The sequence below is a fragment of the Nicotiana attenuata genome, unplaced genomic scaffold (genome assembly GCF_001879085.1).
Source record: "Nicotiana attenuata strain UT unplaced genomic scaffold, NIATTr2, whole genome shotgun sequence".
Taxonomy (NCBI): Eukaryota; Viridiplantae; Streptophyta; class Magnoliopsida; order Solanales; family Solanaceae; genus Nicotiana; species Nicotiana attenuata.
In genome coordinates this window covers 198,962-216,589 of record NW_017671617.1, presented here as the reverse complement: position 1 = coordinate 216,589, position 17,628 = coordinate 198,962, and the positions used below count along the sequence as shown (strand labels likewise).

At 36.3% G+C, this 17,628-nt stretch overlaps 3 protein-coding genes across 5 annotated transcripts; 1 reads left to right on the top strand and 2 right to left on the bottom strand.

Moving 5' to 3' along the window:
- Positions 1 to 1,243: 1,243 nt before the first annotated feature.
- On the bottom strand, positions 1,244 to 5,403 carry LOC109209325 (uncharacterized membrane protein At3g27390). The gene is made up of 9 exons (XM_019372584.1): positions 5,151 to 5,403; positions 4,951 to 5,059; positions 4,644 to 4,839; positions 4,421 to 4,554; positions 3,259 to 3,547; positions 3,059 to 3,165; positions 2,808 to 2,982; positions 2,083 to 2,531; positions 1,244 to 2,009 (listed from the first exon to the last, which is right to left on the bottom strand). The coding sequence occupies exons 1-9, from the start codon at positions 5,233 to 5,235 to the stop codon at positions 1,799 to 1,801; spliced, it is 1,755 nt and encodes a 584-aa protein (XP_019228129.1). The 5' UTR covers positions 5,236 to 5,403; the 3' UTR covers positions 1,244 to 1,798.
- Positions 5,404 to 7,458: 2,055 nt separating this feature from the next.
- On the top strand, positions 7,459 to 12,749 carry LOC109209324 (B3 domain-containing protein Os01g0234100-like). The gene is made up of 7 exons (XM_019372583.1): positions 7,459 to 8,079; positions 8,174 to 8,281; positions 9,247 to 9,278; positions 9,374 to 9,536; positions 9,628 to 9,834; positions 11,565 to 11,655; positions 11,761 to 12,749. The coding sequence occupies exons 1-7, from the start codon at positions 7,828 to 7,830 to the stop codon at positions 12,495 to 12,497; spliced, it is 1,590 nt and encodes a 529-aa protein (XP_019228128.1). The 5' UTR covers positions 7,459 to 7,827; the 3' UTR covers positions 12,498 to 12,749.
- A 1,689-nt stretch (positions 12,750 to 14,438) lies between these two features.
- LOC109209328 lies at positions 14,439 to 17,478 on the bottom strand. Of its 3 annotated transcripts, none has more exons than XM_019372590.1 (3): positions 16,860 to 17,478; positions 16,673 to 16,772; positions 14,439 to 14,510 (listed from the first exon to the last, which is right to left on the bottom strand). In XM_019372590.1, exons 1-2 carry the CDS (start codon positions 17,334 to 17,336, stop codon positions 16,710 to 16,712), a joined length of 540 nt encoding a protein of 179 aa, XP_019228135.1. In that variant the 5' UTR covers positions 17,337 to 17,478; the 3' UTR covers positions 14,439 to 14,510; positions 16,673 to 16,709. The 3 variants fall into 3 exon arrangements, with proteins under 3 accessions (XP_019228135.1, XP_019228134.1, XP_019228133.1); XM_019372589.1 differs by lacking the exon at positions 14,439 to 14,510 and adding an exon at positions 16,377 to 16,465; XM_019372588.1 differs by lacking the exon at positions 14,439 to 14,510 and having other exon boundaries at positions 16,377 to 16,772.
- Between the last annotated feature and the right edge of the window lie 150 nt (positions 17,479 to 17,628).

Sequence of the window (17,628 nt, the reverse complement as noted above, 5' to 3'; positions counted from 1 at the left end):
TCCAAAAAAGCATCAAAAAAGTTTCGGACTCGTTGAATCACTTAAAAGTTATTGGGTACTTCTTTTGCCCCTGCAAATTACCGTTGTTAATTAGCTTGGATTTCTTAATTGGTATAGAAGTAGAGCTAATTAGCTTTGAGAGTCATATTAGTGCAGCAAAATAATGGATTAGACAATGCTAAAAGAGCCTTAATTTGAATAGCTGTGAAACATACGGAGTATAATTTAATGACAGAAGAAGGTTGCAGATTAATTAAATTGAACAAAGCGTGAATATAATATAATGGTAGAAGAAAATTATGTGTAAGTCTAGCTCTGGAGTCTTCAATCTTGACAAGCCTTTTATTTCTAGAATACATTTGACCTACAAGATTATGAGGATGCTGACGTGGATGTGCGGGCACATTAGGATAGACAAGATTAGGAATGAAAATATTCGGAAGAAGGTGGGTGTGGCCCCTGTGGATGACAAGATGCGGAAAGCAAGGCTCAGATGGTTTGGGCACGTGCAGAGGAGAAGCCTAGATGCGCCGGTAAGGAGGTGTGAGCGGTTGGCCGTGGTGGGTACGAGAAGAGGTAGAGGGAGGCCTAAGAGGTATTGGGGGGGAGGTGATCAGGCAGGACATGGTACGACTGCGGATTTCCGAGGACATGACCCTTGATAGGAAGGTCTGGAGGTCAAGCATTAGGGTTGTAGGTTAGGGGGTAGTAGAACTTTCCTTACTTCATTCCGGGGGTGAGGCGGGGTTGGATTAGGGTTGATCTTAGATAGCTTGCAGTTTATGCTGAATACACTCTGTACTTGCTGTTTATCTTAGCCCTGGGCCTTAGATACTGGTTACTGTTATTGCATGTCTTTCATCTTTTGGTTGTTATGCTTTCGTTACTATTACGGTTTATACTGGAGTTACTAATGAGTTGTCTTTTCTTGTTTTTTTTTTTTTATTTCCGTTTTTCTGAGCCCAGGGTCTATCGGAAACAGCCTCTCTGCCCTATCGGGTAGGGGCAAGGTCTGCGTACACATTACCCTCCCCAGACCCCACCTGATGGGATTTTACTGGGTAGTTGTTATTGTTGTTGTTGTTGTATTTGACCTACACTAACAAAAGAGATTTATTCCTATGGAGTAAAAGTCCTTTAATTTGCTCCATGAAGGAACATTTGCTAATAACCTTCCTAAACTGTATCCTTAGTTCTAACACCAGCTTTGGTTTTACTTTCTAATCAAAGTTTTTCATTTGTCTTGAGACTAATAATTAAATCACTTTTGTTTCCCCCAATGTAACAGAGGAAGGAGAAATTGAACTGCATTTACAAGGGAAACTAGACCATTTTGACACCAATTTTATCCAGTCTACAGCATATCTAGCAATTCATGAATAAAAGAATATACACCATCTCTAAAACTCACTCAAAACCCATGTCTTTACAAATAGGGAAAAATAACTGAAATCGAAAAAAGAAGGAAGTAATTCTTCTATAAACAACTTTGTCAATAACTTGTCCTCCTGTGACAAATATGATCTCTCAAACGTCCCTCTACATCTTCCTGTCTCGAATAAGACTGGATGGCCTTAAACCTTTCTTGATGTTGTTGGCTATCTCTGTCAAGATATCTTCAACCTACAGAAGATGTCCCTACTCCTAGCCAGAGACTTGAGCTTGGATTTCAAATTTTAGCCTACTTTGTCAAGTCTTCCAAGTATGAATATCAACTCTACTCACTTTCAAATTTCAATTCAATGGGACTTAAAGAACTAATCCAACTTACACTTGATCCGGTGAAATTAAATTGTCTTCAAACAATTTCCAGGGAACCATTTGATCTCGTGGACCCTGATTTGGTGGAACTGTTCTTGGTTACAGAATGAGGAATGGATCGCGTGGAACTGTTCTTCGTTACAGAACCTTCCTTAGGATTGGAATACATGATCAATGTTTTCACTACTTGTCTGAATTTCCTTCTATAAGTAGGAAACTTAGAAACACTTCTAACCATTCCCACCATCCTGCCAAAACCAACAAGAATAAATCTTGTTTCAACCCTTCAAATGTTAATGAAAATTTAAACAAGAGGCTTACCTTCGGCTTATGCCTTCAATTTGAGCAGCTCTAAGAGAATCTTGAGGCGCCAAGCTTCCATTTTCCCAGGCCTTAAAGCGTTCAGAATTGCTTTCGAAAAGTACAACTTTCTCTAAAAACCTCATTTCACCTTCTTCTAGACTTAGGACTCTAATTTGTTCCTTTAGGACCATAACTGGTTGGAAAAACCAGTCCAATAATCTGTCTTGAGGTCTGTTCAGGTGAGTGATCTCAAGATCCTCGAGAAGGAACAACCCGTACGATCCAGCTTTAATGGAATAGAAGATGATCTGTAGAAATGTATAACATGGTAAACCAACATTCACGACTGCAACATCAAGTCCGTGTTTCGCCTTCAACCAATCATCTAGGTCGCTGGGAGTTATCACTTTCGCGTCCAATAATTCCTTGCCCCTTAATTCACATGATCTTATCATGTTCTGCCACACCTGTTACATTTTTTGTGAGATGCCAATTACCCAAATTCATAGTTTCCTAGACAAGAAATAGGATTCAGTATATGAAATATAATTTGAATTGTGTGACCATCTCACTGGCCCCTTTCTTTACTTAATTATATTCTCAACGTAGTTATAGGGTCATAGGGATGTTTACTCGAGTAGATCATTTCACATGTTTGTCAGCATTCTTGCTAATTTAGCCTTTTCTTCCGGTGTACTTTTTACTAAAAAAACCTGTAAAACAATGCAGAAAGAAAAGCATACCTGCACCATTTTCACTTCTTGTATTGCCTCCCTGACTGATCTAGATGAGGTTAGGCTCGGCACAAGCATTGCAGGTGCTTCAGCAAATATAGAGTTTAATCTGCCTTGTACTGAACCATTTCGTTTCACAGAGTACTCGGACGAGTTGGATGACTTCTTGTTTCGATAACGAGGCCTGGCAAAGATTAAGCTGATCAGTAACTTAGATAAGAAAACAGCACAGAGTAAAAATGAAGAACTTGAGTAATTACTTTGGAAGAATGGACCCTTCTCGAAGATAAAGCCAATCGTTTGTATACTCGTCAAACTCTGCCACCATTGCAATCACAAAAGCAACACCTCTTTGGAAGGACCTTTCCTGAATTCAGATAGTTTTACTTATAATAAATCCGACTGTCACACTAAAATAGCAGAATTGAGAAAGTAATGAGGCAAAGAGATAAATAATTACCTGATAGACAATAACAGCACCATATAATCCAATGAAAAAGCTAGAGAAGATAGCCATTACAACACTTCCAATGACAACAAGAGGCCACAGAAGGATAGTCAATCCAGCAATAGGAATGCAAGCAGTTTCAAGAAATGGACCTTCGCGACTGATCAGATCATGTATGAGTCGGTACCATCCCTTGAACAACATAAATGGGCTCTTGACTACGGCTATAGCAGTGTAAAGAGGAATTTCCACAATCAGACCTAGTATACCAACCATGATACATCCTGGTACATGGATGAATCTGCAATAGAAGATTAAGCATATTACTATATAATGTGGGAATTGTGAAATACTGGTAATCAATTCCCTGGACATCCACCATTCAATTCAACTATCCGCTGGCTATTAGTGTATTTTAACCTTTTGAAGCAGGTTATTATACGACATAAGTTACCCAACTAGGAATACTATAGATGGTTAACTGTTGTTGTAGGTCATCTTAACTTTATGGTGTAAAAATATTGTACGATGTTCGTACACATAATTTAATCTCTTTTTGAATGGCTTCATCTACCTTATTTTTGGGTAATGTCTGCTACTTAATACTTATAAAACTTCCTAGAATTCATCCAAAAAAATTTCTTCTCATCTTCACTGATTAGTTCTTCAGACTTTTTCTTATCATTTTCTAGTTTCTACACTTAGCATTACCTTTTTTCCATCTTATTTTTCTTGATTGCTACTCTTTTTCTTTTCTTCCTCAGTATACTATTGCTAGTGTCGAAAATATCTTAATGTGATTATTGAGGGCACAGAGGCCGAGCTAGAATTTGAAGTTTATGAGTTCTGAATTCATCACCGAACCCATAACTCGTCTTAGCTAATGGGGTTTGCAATTAAATATTTATATGTATTTTATGAATTTTCTAATACAAACACTGAGTTTAAGGAAAAGTTACCGGATTCGTTGAACCCGTAGTTAATGCTCTCCCTCCGCCCCTGGGCACGGGGGAAAGTCAACCACATTTATTTTCTGAGTGAAGGGTAGTTTATTGACTTTTTCCTCAAAATAGAAAATGAGCATGATACCGTGTACAACAATGAGACATATGATTCTCCCCTATTTCTTTTTTCTCTGAAAGTTTATATATAGAAAGAAAAATTAGAAACAAACCTAAAAGGTTGAAGGTGAAGAGAAGAAGGCGAATCACGCAGCTCTTTCAAATACATTGGATAAGAATGATAACACATATCTGCACAATCTCGGACGGCAATGCAGCTACCTTTTATGGTTCCCCATGTTCCATCCTAAAAGTTGACCAAATAAAAAACAAAAACAAAAAGACATTACTATAATACTAACTAAACTGCAGTACCAAACAAGAAGGGATTCTTACCACAATGCAATGAATAAACTTGTTAAATTCGTCGTCATGTCTAAAAGCTTCAAAAGCAGAAACCCAGGGAGCAAAGAAGCCATATCCAACTCCCACAAGAAGAGTACCAGCTATGCTTAAAACCAACCATATTCCAAATAACGCAGGCAAAGCAAACAAGAAAACAACTTTAAGTGGCGCATCAAATCTATTAGTCCTGTTTAAGAACGAATTAAGAAATGCATGTTATAATCATAAAAAAAAAAAAAAAACAGAATTCAACTTTGGACAACATAATTGAATGGCCTAAGAAAAGCATTTAATTTACTTGAAAAGGGTGTAAACTGTCCAGAAAACATGTGCTGGGAAGAGACATAGGATTACTCCAACATTTCCTATGATAAGTATAAGGCCAGCAATTGGACCCACTAACACACCTGCATCATCAAAATTTTGGAATTGAGAAGCAAGAATGACACAGAATATCAGAGCGAATAATCACAAATTCAGATATTTAAGGGTACTAACTTTTAAGAGCACCCAAAAGTAAAGCAGAGCAAAACGCAAAAACCACATAGACGGCATTGACCCAATTGTCCACGTTGTTGGACATGTCTAGTTTTATGAACTAAGAAGGACAATTTTGTTGAAATTAAACTTGGGATGAGAGAAAAAAAGACAAGAGACAAAGTATGATTAGCTTGAAACCAAGACTCTTTAAGAGTTATTGCCTTGCTCCATGACGTAAGGAGGGTGCTAATTTTGCTTAGTCATTGGAACATAATTTTGCAGGACTTTTCTTGCTTGCCTATTTCTTTCATAAATTAAAGTCAGCCAACTTATTTTGAAAATCCTGGAAACACCAATAAAAAATATATATTTTTGTCTTCTAGAAACTGAGGCGAACAAGTTGAAATATTGTTTATGCTTCAAAAGGAATAGCTTCTACTACTTGATTTCTTCTCATAATAATTAATATACCTGAAGTTCTGCTACCTATTTTCAAATGACTAAGATATTAGTACAACTTAGACTGCAAGAAATCCACAAAAAAATTAAGCCGAATTTCTAATTTTAGATATTACCAATAAACTGCTACTATACTATAAATTGAAGTTGCAGTTTCATGATTTGTTTCTTTTTATTTGATTATCTGGTATTCAAAATCTATCGATTTCAATAATTCGGATTTTCGAAAGCACACTATAAAAAGTTTAGCATAACAAAATTCCCTCACACATTCACCGCCTGCTCGTATCTCAAAAAAAAAAAAAGAATTAAAAAGAAAAATGTTACAAATACTACTTATTTTTCTGTGTAATATGACTAGAAGAGAAATGGGGGTTAAAACAAATTTTCTTTTTGGGGCAAAATAAGCCTTACATACTAGATTTGTTGAAGATATATATGGGCAATGTATTTTTTTTTTCCTTGTAATTGCATGTGCTTTTATTACAAAAGATTATGAAATGAAAATAATAGTAGTGAATAGTGATAAGATAAGAAGCAAAGGAGGCATGTGGTGGGTTACGTGTGAAGCACAAAACAGAAAAGTTGCCGTCCTCCGACTGGGGATAGTCAACGCTAGCAGGCGATTAATTTTGACTCAAGTGAAGACACCGTCATGTTTTAGCTAATTGTTCCATAAACCTTTCAATTCATTTTCCTTAACCAATTCTCTTCCCCTCTGGCAACAACATAAAAAACATAACCACTAACCTCTAATACATGTTCCTAGTCCAAGAATGATTTGTTTTTGTCTTAGTTATCACCAAACCTCAATCAATAAAATAGTCTTTCAATTGAAAATTTATATTTATAAGCATAAGAATATAATTAACAAGCTGCTGATCAATTTTAATCAAACTCTTCCCCTTTTTTCTAATTCAACGCTTTTCTATCTTTTAATTGGTTGTTTTAATCTTCGCTTCATGTTCCTGCCATGGGGGGAAAAAACTATACACACATATATATATATGTGTGTGTATTAGTGAACCCCATCAATTTGGTCCCTAATCTACTGAATTGCATGTATATAGTTATCACAATATATATAGTTGTCTATAGTTCTTTCATACATTTTCCAAAGAGCTAAAAAATTGGCCTAAGTGATTAGTGAACCCCATCAATTTGCTTTATATATAAGTCAAGCATAGTTATTATAGTCTTTTACCATAAATAAAAGAGGAAAAAGTCATACCTGTTTTAGTATGTGGTTTAAGTGCACCTGATCAAAAGAGATTAGAGACCAAGCCAGGTAGCACTCTTGCTTGACATTGTGACGAGTAAGTCCTCTTTCTTTTTTGATATTTTCGAATTGCACTTGATGATTGTGAATTCACTTGATATAATTTTTCTTTGGAAAGCGGAGTTGTACTCGCAAGAAAATTGGATACTGAAATTATGCGTATGGAATTAAAACGATAAGGAAGTTTACAGAAGTAATCTGTACTTTTGGTAATCTCCTAGTTTGATGGCTTACTTCAAACAGGAGCAAAAGATAACATAAGATGAAGGTGCAAAAACTAACTCGAGAAGCTTCTTTAATTTCAGTGCTGTTTAGAGATACTTGAAAAGGGTCCTGAGCACTGGATCTAGCCTGGATACGAATAAGTATTTAACCTACTAGTACTTGACTCAAATTGCAACATCTTGACTAAATACTGGTTATACATGGGCCGCCGCTCGTTAATAGGTGAATGTTGAATACCATCCTCTAATTAACAAGTAGTAAATTATGATGTATGAAGTCGACTAATTCGAATAGGTAGTATGAATTTTGCTTGTTCCTTATATGCCTATTGTCAACGAATGGTCTTCTTTAGTCCCAAGTCTATTCCGTGTTTTACTAGACTGGCACCAACTCTTTCTCCAGTGTCAGGAAATCCAAGGAGTGTTAGCACACACGTGTAAACCAGGTGGCTAAGAATCATCGTTAATAACCATAACTAGACTAGATACTCCAACAGTAAATCAGTGCCCACTAATGACTAATCCCATTGTTGCAGGAAAGATCAAACCACAAAATGCATCTGTAATTGTGTTTGTGGATGTTTCTTTAACCGTTCAACCAAACGAAACGGCCATCTAATATACCCTCGACCCAACACCTAAGCTAAAACACCCCTCTCTCTTTTTCTCTCTACTAGTTTTCCAGCCAGGAGTGGTAGGAATAGGATCTGCTAGTACAATCCTTATTCCAATTATGAAGATAAAAGTAGTTCATCGAAGTGAACCCCCAACTCAAGAACATCGTATTTCCTATCCAGATACGCCCAAGAAGGAAGTTTTTGATGAGGAACCACTAGGAACTCAACTCCCTGAACCTGAACCTGAACCTGAGCCTGATTCTGCAATACCCAACTCAAGCAAAGACAACAATTTGATTCTTGTTGATGCCTCCAACCCTATTAACTCTGTAACCCCATCTGCCCAAACTCTCTCATCTTCCTTGCTGGTATTTCTTTTTGCTCTAATTTGTACGTACAAGTTTTGTTTTGCTTTTTGCCTCTCTTGATTTACTGAATTGATTGTTGGATCTGGTTGTTCAGGGTAAAAGAAGGAGGAAGCCCAAGGAGATAATTGATCAGATTTCACCAATTCCCTTCAGGAGGAAGAGGGCAATCAAGAAACAACCTTCTGCTTCTCAATCCAACAATGTGAGACACCCTTCTCTTAAATCAACTATGGATCACTTGATATTTGGTCAAATTTGTTGTTATACTCTTAGCCTGGTTATAACCTTACATTTATTCCCTCTTGTTTGCTGGTAAAGCTTCAACTAATTGCTACAGTAATTTGCAACTCCAAGTCTCTCTAACTGCTCGACCCTCCTTGACAATTAGGATCTCTTCAATTGCAACTTGCATGGACCTGTGACGGGACAATTTTAGCAATCAGGCTGGTGTAATATGAAACCGGGATTGTCTCTAGCCTAAGCCGGCTGTCAAGTTACTTAAGCAACCACAACATTTCCCTGTTGAAAAGACCTATTTCTGTTATAGATTTCTTTAATTAGTCCTTTCAGGTTTTTTGTATGCTTAAATCTGAATCTGAACTGGTTCTTATTAGGTATTTGATCAGTTTAAATAGGGTGGGAATGTTATATGATGTAGAGTTTCTAAAGTAGGAGTGATGATGAAACTAGTTGTGACAGCTGAGTACATCATGAATGGAGCTGATTGGGGTTGACTTAAAGTTGATTCGAACTCATAAAAAATTTGTATTTTTTGAGTGGCTTCAGATTACTCCCATTGGCTAATACTATAACGGGAGGAAATGAGCTTTCAGTTTTTCTGTTATTATTCTGAATAACAAAATAAATTACAAAATTTGAGATTTATATAGTGCAAACTGCATTCTCATTCCCACTCCGTGATGCCAAATACGTAGCTCACTTGGTAGCAATCCCTTTTACTGGGTATCATTTTCCTTCCTGTTGCATTCAATATTAAGATAGTATTTCAGGAGATCTCTGTTGTTATGCCAATTTTAGATTCAGAAAATAGTTGTGATCTTACAAAATTTCCTACATTGTCTGGTTCTAGTCACGTTCCATCACTGTTTATATGTACCAATAAATGATATTAACAGCTGTATTGCTGTTCCGCTTATTCTTGAGCAGGCAGTAGCTGATGCTGAGGGCAAGTCAATTATGTGAGTGTTTTTGTACAACATATTCTTTGAATATTCTTACACAATTGCCAACCTTTGATACTTGAGAGTGACAGTTTTTTTGTATTTTCATTAAGCACCAAACAAGAGAGGGCTACAGCTGATGGGTCTGGTAGTGCTACCCAAATGAAATCACCAATCATCATTCGAGCAGAGGAGTTCCTGTCAAGTATAGGGAATGAATATCCCAGCTTCATGAAATTATTAGTTAGATCACATGTTGGTAGTTGTTTTTGGATGGTGAGTTTTGTCTAAACAACTTAGCTTTGGATTTAGTTAAGGAAATATTTACTTAACCCTGTAACTTTGTTTACTACCATCCATACAATAGGGACTTCCGGTGCCATTCTGCAAGAATCATCTACCAAGAAAAGACACCCCAGTTATTCTTGAAAGCGAGACCGGCGAAGAATTTGAGATAAAATATATTGCTGAAAAGACCGGACTTAGTGCGGGATGGAGAAAGTATTGCACTGCTCACAAGTTGGTTGAGGGAGATGTTTTAGTCTTCCAACTAGTTGCGCCTACTAGATTCAAGGTGACACTCCAAGTTTCTTTTTATAAACATCTTTTTGCATGTTTGAACTAACCTTTATGCATCGGTTATATGCCATTCCCTACTAGTCCATCTACCAGTACAAAGTGCAGCAGATAACTGTGGTTACTGATAAGCGGGATTGATTTTCTTTTTCCCATTTCCTGGCGTATAAGAATGACGGCACCATGTAAAACCAACTTATCCACATATGACACGTCTATTAGAATTTTGCAACAGGAGTGTGAATTGCAGTAAAAACAATTTCAGCCGGTGCTGAACTATTCAAGTCCAATCATGGAGAGCAGGCATGTTAATCTGTTATAGGTTTGCAAAGAGAACTATCATCGTTGTAAGGTTTGTAGGTATCTGTGAAGAGCTTGTCCCCGGTAAAGGGTTCATTTCTCTTTAGTCTATCGTGGATCCAGATAGAGTATACTATTTGCTGTGGTACACTTCTTGCTTGGTTCGCAGTGTTGTTCTGCTAAGGTCTCATAAATAGTCTCTGGACACTGTCTTATCAACATTACGTTAAGCCCCATATGCCTTCGCTTTAGCAGTTGAACAACTGGATTTATAACAGTCGGCTAAGTCCTAGAACTGAAATTAACAGCCTTCAAACTGGCACGGCATCACCATTGATGTCAACCAAGTAACGTTAAGTAATCTAACTTGTTCTACGCTAGTATAAGATGCATCTAATGATGATATAAGCAGTTATACCTTGATTCCTCATGTAGGAAGAGTTCTTTTCATAAAATAATTGACTCAACTGTCGATAGAGATGGAATTTTAGCTGTATATTATATTTCACACCATTCAGGAGATTGTTGTGACCTTAACTTAGCTTGTGTAGTTATATGTCAACGTGTGTTTAATTCTTTTAAAAATTGATCAACATTAGATTCTAAGGAAAAACATTGGAGCAAGCAAGCTTAATCCTTGAAGGAGCTTCTGTTTACAGGCCAAGCATCTATCAAGGTATCTGTTGGGAGGAATATATATATATATGAGCGATACTATTAGTATGAATTTACATGTTTTCAACTTAACTATTGGGTCACATGGTACCTAAAATTGAGGGCCGGTATGCACTTGCTAGTCTTACTCGAGGAAACATTCCATGAAATATTGTGGATTCATTTTAAGGTACCGAAAATAAGAGGATACCAATTAGTCTTGTCATTGAGTGCATGCTTTTACTGCAAAGAATGGACAAGATGGAAAATGTATGTCGCAATTCCTTTTACTGCAAAGAATGGAGAAGGTGGGAAATGTATATCGTAGTGGATAAACATAATTATGGCAGACAATATCATTTGTATGCCACAGTGACACAGCCTAAACAATTGAAGGTGGGGATGATTATTGACTTTGTGCGACGGCTGTTTATTAGGGGCATAGAGAATCACAAATACGTTATTTCTGTAGCAACACTTGATGTTTACCAATTTTACAGGCTTGAGAGTCAACTTCTGATTGAATTAGGGCTATTAAAAACTGCTCTATGAATTGATATGAATTCTTATCCAGCTAACAGCATGATAAAATCCATTGCAAGTGATGATGGTTTTCATCATAGGCCTACTATCAGATATTGTACGACATCTCAGTATGAATTGTCCCCATGAAGTGAAGCAGAAATGTGGAAATTGAAGAATAGGTTTTTCTAACTTCAAATTCACAGATCTTTAGCAGCAATCTTAATCTAAACTTTGTTTCTGAATTCATAGGTATACGTCATAAGAGCGAATGATCTAAAGGAGGTGGATGGCGCTCTTAGCCTTCTAAATTTGGATGCACCTCCCAAGCAAAGTGATGCAGGTCCGTAAGTAAATTTTATACCGGTCATATTCTGTGAAACATAGTATATTTTGCGGTCATTAGTGGTCCTTCCAAGCAACTTTATTCCAACTTGTGACATGTCAGAGGGAGCTTCTGCTCATAACTTAAAGAAGCGTCAAAAGAAGTCTCTTCCCTTAACTGTTGTGCATAGGAGGAGACGAAAGGCAGATCTGAGTAAACAACTTCTGGCACTGGAGGCACAGTCGGGAAATGATAGCGATGAGGTTGCTTCAGAAATTTTAGAAGGCTCAAGGTCCTCTGGACTTGCTGTTAATTTTAGAGACATTAAGAGCCTTGAGGAGTTCCACATTTTGGTGAATGGAGTATGCATAGACTCTGAACTTCCTGAAGATATAAGAAGGAAGTACTACGAGTTATGCTGCAATAAAAGCGCTTTTCTTCATGATCGTCTTCTACAAGGCCTCCATTGTAAGTTGGTTGCTGGTGTGATTTTTGAAGTCGTCAACATTGCCGATGCGATAAGAGCTTGCAAGCTCACCACCCAGCGAACGGAATTTGATATATGGGAGAAGTCATTGAAATCTTTTGAACTTCTGGGCATGAATGTTGGATTTCTGAGGACTCGTCTGCGCTGGTTGGTGAGTCTTGCATTTGATTCAGAAGGTGCTTCAGACACCAAGAGGTACTGGGAAGCTAAAAACGAGTGGTCTCGAGCTGAAGATGAGATAAGGAATCTTGAAACAAAACTTGTGGAACTGAAAAAAACTTCTGAAAAATATGGTGCTGATGTTGAGGCTCTGAAATCAAAAGCTGAGAGCTATGAGCTTATGTTCCAAGGAGAAGTTAATGCCCCATGGTAGTGTTCTCTATGTTTCTACTTTATTTTATGCAGTATGCAGCAAATGGAGAATGTCATTAGTAACTCTACATATCAAGCTCATGTTTATTGTACTTTTGACTGCTAAACTCTGCTTTTATTGTGTTGAAGTACTATGTAAGCCTCAAGACCTAGCTAAGATTTTCCAAGGACCCGTGTACCAGCATTTCAAGACTCTATGATCACTGTTTCAGTTTTGTTTGATCATTGGAGTAAAACAAAAATTTCCAAAGGATTGTTTAATACTACCTCCGCTATAATTTTATATCTTGTTTTAGACAAACAAATTTAGTCTAAAACTAAGAAAGCGTTAAATTTTCTTTTTAAATATGTGATGTAGACAAGTTTTTCAACAGTTATTATTCATTTTGAGAAGAATAAATGGTAATTTAGTCAAACAAGTTTTTTTTATTAATACTATTAATTAAAGTGATTTTTCAATGTATGTGCAAAAATCGTCAACGTTGTTTAAAATGGACTAGACAAACATAGTATTATCAAATATCGTCACTTTGAACTGTACCTGAGATATCCAAGAAAATTCATTAAAAACGTTAATGTTGATGATTTTAGGTCAAAAAGAGAAGAGGTTTGATTGGAACATAGAAGGTTTACTCAGGTGAAAGGTCAAAAGTGCCCTTTGACTATGTGAAACTAGAGCTGTCAAATGGGCCGGGCCGAGCCAAGTCTAGCGGGTTTTTAAATTTGGCAGGCTAGGACAGGTCGGCCCACCACATGAACGGGCCTTAAAATGGCCAGCCCAACCCAGTCCTAGGAGGGCCGCGAGCTAGGGCGGGCCAGCCCTTCAATTGTTTTTTAAGAAAAAAGAATTTCTTTAAATCCTTAAATATTTTTTCGTGACATAGTCGATTAATCATGTAAATAACTTGTGTTTGCTTAGAGCATAAAAAAAACTTGATATTTGACGAGGAATCTCGTAATTGAAATGCAACTTCTCTATATCTCTAACTCTTCTTTTTTTAATGTTACATTAATATTTTCTTTCATTTTCCTTAGATTCGGGGATTGCTTCAATAAGTTTAAATGCTGAGGTTTTTTAATTTAGAGTTAATATCATTTGATGATTTCATATTATAGTCCATAAAATATTTAAAATTACTGAAATTTGTTAGTGGTCAATTTTTTTTGTGTATTTAAAATTAATCTTTTTCTATACTAAAGAGCGGTTTAAATATTAATGGTATATTAAAGTAATCCAAATTGATCATTTGGCCAATTAAAGTAATATTTTTTTTGAAAAATAATTATTATTGGCCAACTAAAACTTTTCGAGTTCGTTATTAATTAAGCAAAAGAAAAACTAATTTTGTCATATTACATGCATGTCAAAAATCTAAATTCTAGATGATATGGAATGGTAAATGAGCAATCTAGGGCTGGGGAATGAGGATTATAATTAATAGTTTTTCTAGTTTTTACGTTTTTAAATATTAAATATTTAATAGTTAATTAATTTTATTATTTTTTTGCCCACGGGCCATCCCATGCCCAGCCTCGGTCAAGCCTCAAGGGCCAGCGGGCTGACTTGGGTTGTGCTTATAAGCCTCAGTTTTAAATTGGCTCAAAAAATTCTAGCCCAACCCTACCCAAATAGCGGGCTGGGTTGGGCTGGCCTCACGGGCTAAACCCATTTTGACGGCTCTATGTGAAACAAAGCAATTTTATCCTTCGTTTAATTCTATTCCGGCGGTTACCAAAATGGCTCGAGTTTTTTCTTATGATTAAAAGGCAAATTCATAAACATAAGCAATCAGAACGTAAAAATTGCACGGGGCGCCCTATTTGGGCGCCCCCTTTTAACCTGTAGCCGCTTTGTCTTTCTATTTGCACCCGTACCCACTTTTTAAAAAACTTCAGCTTCCCTTTCCCCTCCCCTTCTCCTCTTCTTCTTCTTCTTCTTCTTCTTCTTCTTCTTCTTCTTCTTCTTCAATACCACAGTTCTTGCTCTTCACTGTAGTTAGTGTTTGAGATAAGCCTTTACAAATAGAATATGAGATTAGAACTTGCTAGTTTCATGCTTTGCGGTAACTGAAGAAGATAGATTTTCTGGATTTAGCTTTGCACGATATGTAATCGTCAGATTTTCATTGACCATTCTAACAAATTTTAACGGGAAATAATATGTAGCTACTTAAACATGATATTTCAAGACTATCCGCCAAAAATTGCTAGATATTTCCATGTAATTCCTTTGATGAATGTACAAGAAACAGTACAAGAAACAAAGACAAAAACTTCAGCTCTAGAGCTGAAGTTTCCTAGTTACAACATAGAAACTTCAGCTCTAGAGCTGAAGTTTCCTAGTTACAACATAGAAACTTCAGCTCTAGAGCTGAAGTTTTTATTTTATAACTGGCAAACTTCTGCTGTAGAGCTGAAGTTTTCCGGTTACAAAGAAAAAAAATTCAGCTCTAGAGCTGAAGTTTTCCAGTACAAAAGAAAAACTTCAGCTCTAGAGCTTAAGTTTTTATTTTATAACTGGAAAACTTAAGCTCTAGAGCTTAAGTTTTTATTTTATAACTGGAAAACTTAAGCTGGAAAACTGCTTAAGTTTTTATTTTATAACTGGAAAACTTAAGCTCTAGAGCTTAAGTTTTTATTTTATAACTGGAAAACTTATTCCGGTTACAAAGACAAAAACTTCAGCTGAAGTTTTCCAGTACAAAAGAAAAACTTCAGCCCCGTGGGCTGAAGTTATGTGAAAAAGCGGGTACGCTTGCAATTTTTTTTGCAAAGCGGGCACAAGTTAAAATGTGGCACAAAAAACGGGTATAGATGCAAATGCCCCAATCAGAACTTTGAAAAAGAAAAAATCTAATATTAATCCAAATATATCTTCCAAAAAGTTATGAAATGGGCAACTCGCCAACTATGGCCAAATTCATATACAGTCATAGAGACTGCCAATTCTGGTACTTGGCCTAAATATATTCATTCATTGACTGGTGGCTCGTATAGCACATTAGCACCATGCCACCATCCAATTGATTTGATATTTTAAAAATAAGAAGAGACAAGCAAATATTAATACAACAACTATATATGGTGATTGGTAATACTTAGCAAAATAGTTAATTAGGATAATCAAGGATTATCGCTAATTTTTGCTGGCACTATATATGCTTTTGTTTGCTGAATTTTTGAACTTTTCTTTTGAAAAATCATTTATTGCATAGAAACATTGTGAAAGGGAAAACGAAAGGACAATGGGACTTAAATCCATATCTACTATGTGGTAAGTTCTCACACATATTCTTTTATTTTTTGTTGAATTTAGAAACTTCACTTGTAAAATAACTTTTCTTTTCATATCATAATTGTATAATCGGTCGTGGGGTTTAATAAATAGGACATCACAATTTGTATAAAATATAAAAATGAATTTAGTAAGAGGGTATCAACTATAGCAAAAGTAACAAAATGGGTGGGGGCTGGGGAAAAAGATAAGTAGAAAAGAGGAAGCTTCTTTGCAAAATGACTTGTGAGGAAAAGAGTAGCTAAGTACGTTTTGACCGGCAGCTCCCACGCTATGGCATTATTTCACTGTAATAAAATTCAATTGCACATTTATCAATTTCTTAGTCAGATTCAGATTGGTAAAAGTGAAATTTAATTTGGAGTTTTGTGCTTCTTCCCTTCCAGCTGTTCCCCCTCTGTCATTTTGACTGCTTGACTTCCTTGTCTATTTTTTATTACTACTAATAACAATATGGTTGGGGGAAAAAACAAGGAAATTAGAAATAATTTGTCATGTACTATACTAGTATTAGCATTTAGGAACAATAGTACTAGTATAGTTTGTATGCACTAAGTACTAAATAGCATGTCAACAAGAATTCACTGCGATGGAAAAGGGGCAGTGGCCTGGGGGTCGCCTTCTCAATCATCAATCATTTATAGAGCCGCAATGCACTATAGCTGTCATTTCATCTGGAAATTTTGAGATGAAAATTATGATTCAACAATCTCATTTGCCAATTTTCTAAAACCCCCCAAATTCTACTACCAGTACATATTTAACAGTTGATTGAAACGAAAGAACACCATAGGACAAACGAATCCAAGGCTTGTAATTAATATAAATCAGAATCTGTATGATTCTCCCAAAAAAAACAGAAGCCTTTTCATCCCAAATACCTTGTTAAAATCTTTGTTATGTCCACTGCAGACAATATCAATTAAAACGAAACTCCATGTCTCTACAACTGGATCCAGTACCAGAACCATTGTATGCTTCCTGCAGAAAAGAACACTCATATCAAAGTCTTGATTTTACTAGACTAAAAATATCTCTCTCTATATATATATATATAAATGTACCTACCCGGGAATTGTTGTGAACTAGCTCGTCAGACCTCTTCTCTTCATTTTTCTTGGACCCAATATGAGATTTTTTCAGGCCAAGTAGACCTTTCCACCTAGTAGAACTACTACTACTTTTGGGTATCCTCAAAGTAAAATCATCTTCGTCATTATTAAGGAGCTCATCTCTTAGAGTAGTAGTAGAAGTAGAAGTAGTAGTAGTAGTAGTAGTCGTCTTCTTCTCTTTGAAAGGCAAAAGCCTACCCTTAGAGAAAAGCTCGTCAGCACCAGTAATCATAGAATGATTAGCGACGGAGAATTCAAAGTCAGAGGAAACAGGAGCATCTCTGTAGTAGGACGTTGTATCATTCTTCATAATATGTTGATGATGTTGTTGTTGAGATAAATCGATGAAGTCATTAGAGAAGGAGATTCTAGGACTAGTCATTGAAGAAAATAACTTGTGGTGGTCAGCGGAGTTATTTTTGTTGTTGTACATATTTTTGTAAGCTTGCCATGAATGAAGAGGACAAGTATGAGACCAACATATTGGTACTAATCTGAGGTGGTATTGCAAAATAAGACCCCAACCACCCTCACCATAGGGGACCCTCTTTCTCTGTTACTTACCCACCACTAGGTGTTTGTATTTATATCATCACCAGTAGAGGCCCTGCGATCTTGGAGCCACAACAACCAAGGGGCAGGGGGAGCTTTTTCTTTACAAATTTGGTCAAAACTAATTGTATTTGTTAGTCAAAAAAGTACCTAAAATATAGTACAATTTATAT

Coding starts and splice junctions, on each gene's coding strand:
- LOC109209324 (XM_019372583.1), top strand. CDS start 7,828: ATGAAGATAAAAGTAGTTCATCGAAGTGAACCCCCAACTCAAGAACAT. Junction 8,282..9,246: donor CTGCTTCTCAATCCAACAAT/GTGAGACACCCT, acceptor ATTCTTGAGCAG/GCAGTAGCTGATGCTGAGGG. Junction 9,279..9,373: donor GCTGAGGGCAAGTCAATTAT/GTGAGTGTTTTT, acceptor ATTTTCATTAAG/CACCAAACAAGAGAGGGCTA.
- LOC109209328 (XM_019372590.1), bottom strand. CDS start 17,336: ATGTACAACAACAAAAATAACTCCGCTGACCACCACAAGTTATTTTCT. Junction 16,773..16,859: donor TAGTTCACAACAATTCCCGG/GTAGGTACATTT, acceptor TCTTTTCTGCAG/GAAGCATACAATGGTTCTGG.
- LOC109209325 (XM_019372584.1), bottom strand. CDS start 5,235: ATGTCCAACAACGTGGACAATTGGGTCAATGCCGTCTATGTGGTTTTT. Junction 4,555..4,643: donor AGTTTATTCATTGCATTGTG/GTAAGAATCCCT, acceptor GTCAACTTTTAG/GATGGAACATGGGGAACCAT. Junction 2,532..2,807: donor AAGAAGTGAAAATGGTGCAG/GTATGCTTTTCT, acceptor AAAATGTAACAG/GTGTGGCAGAACATGATAAG.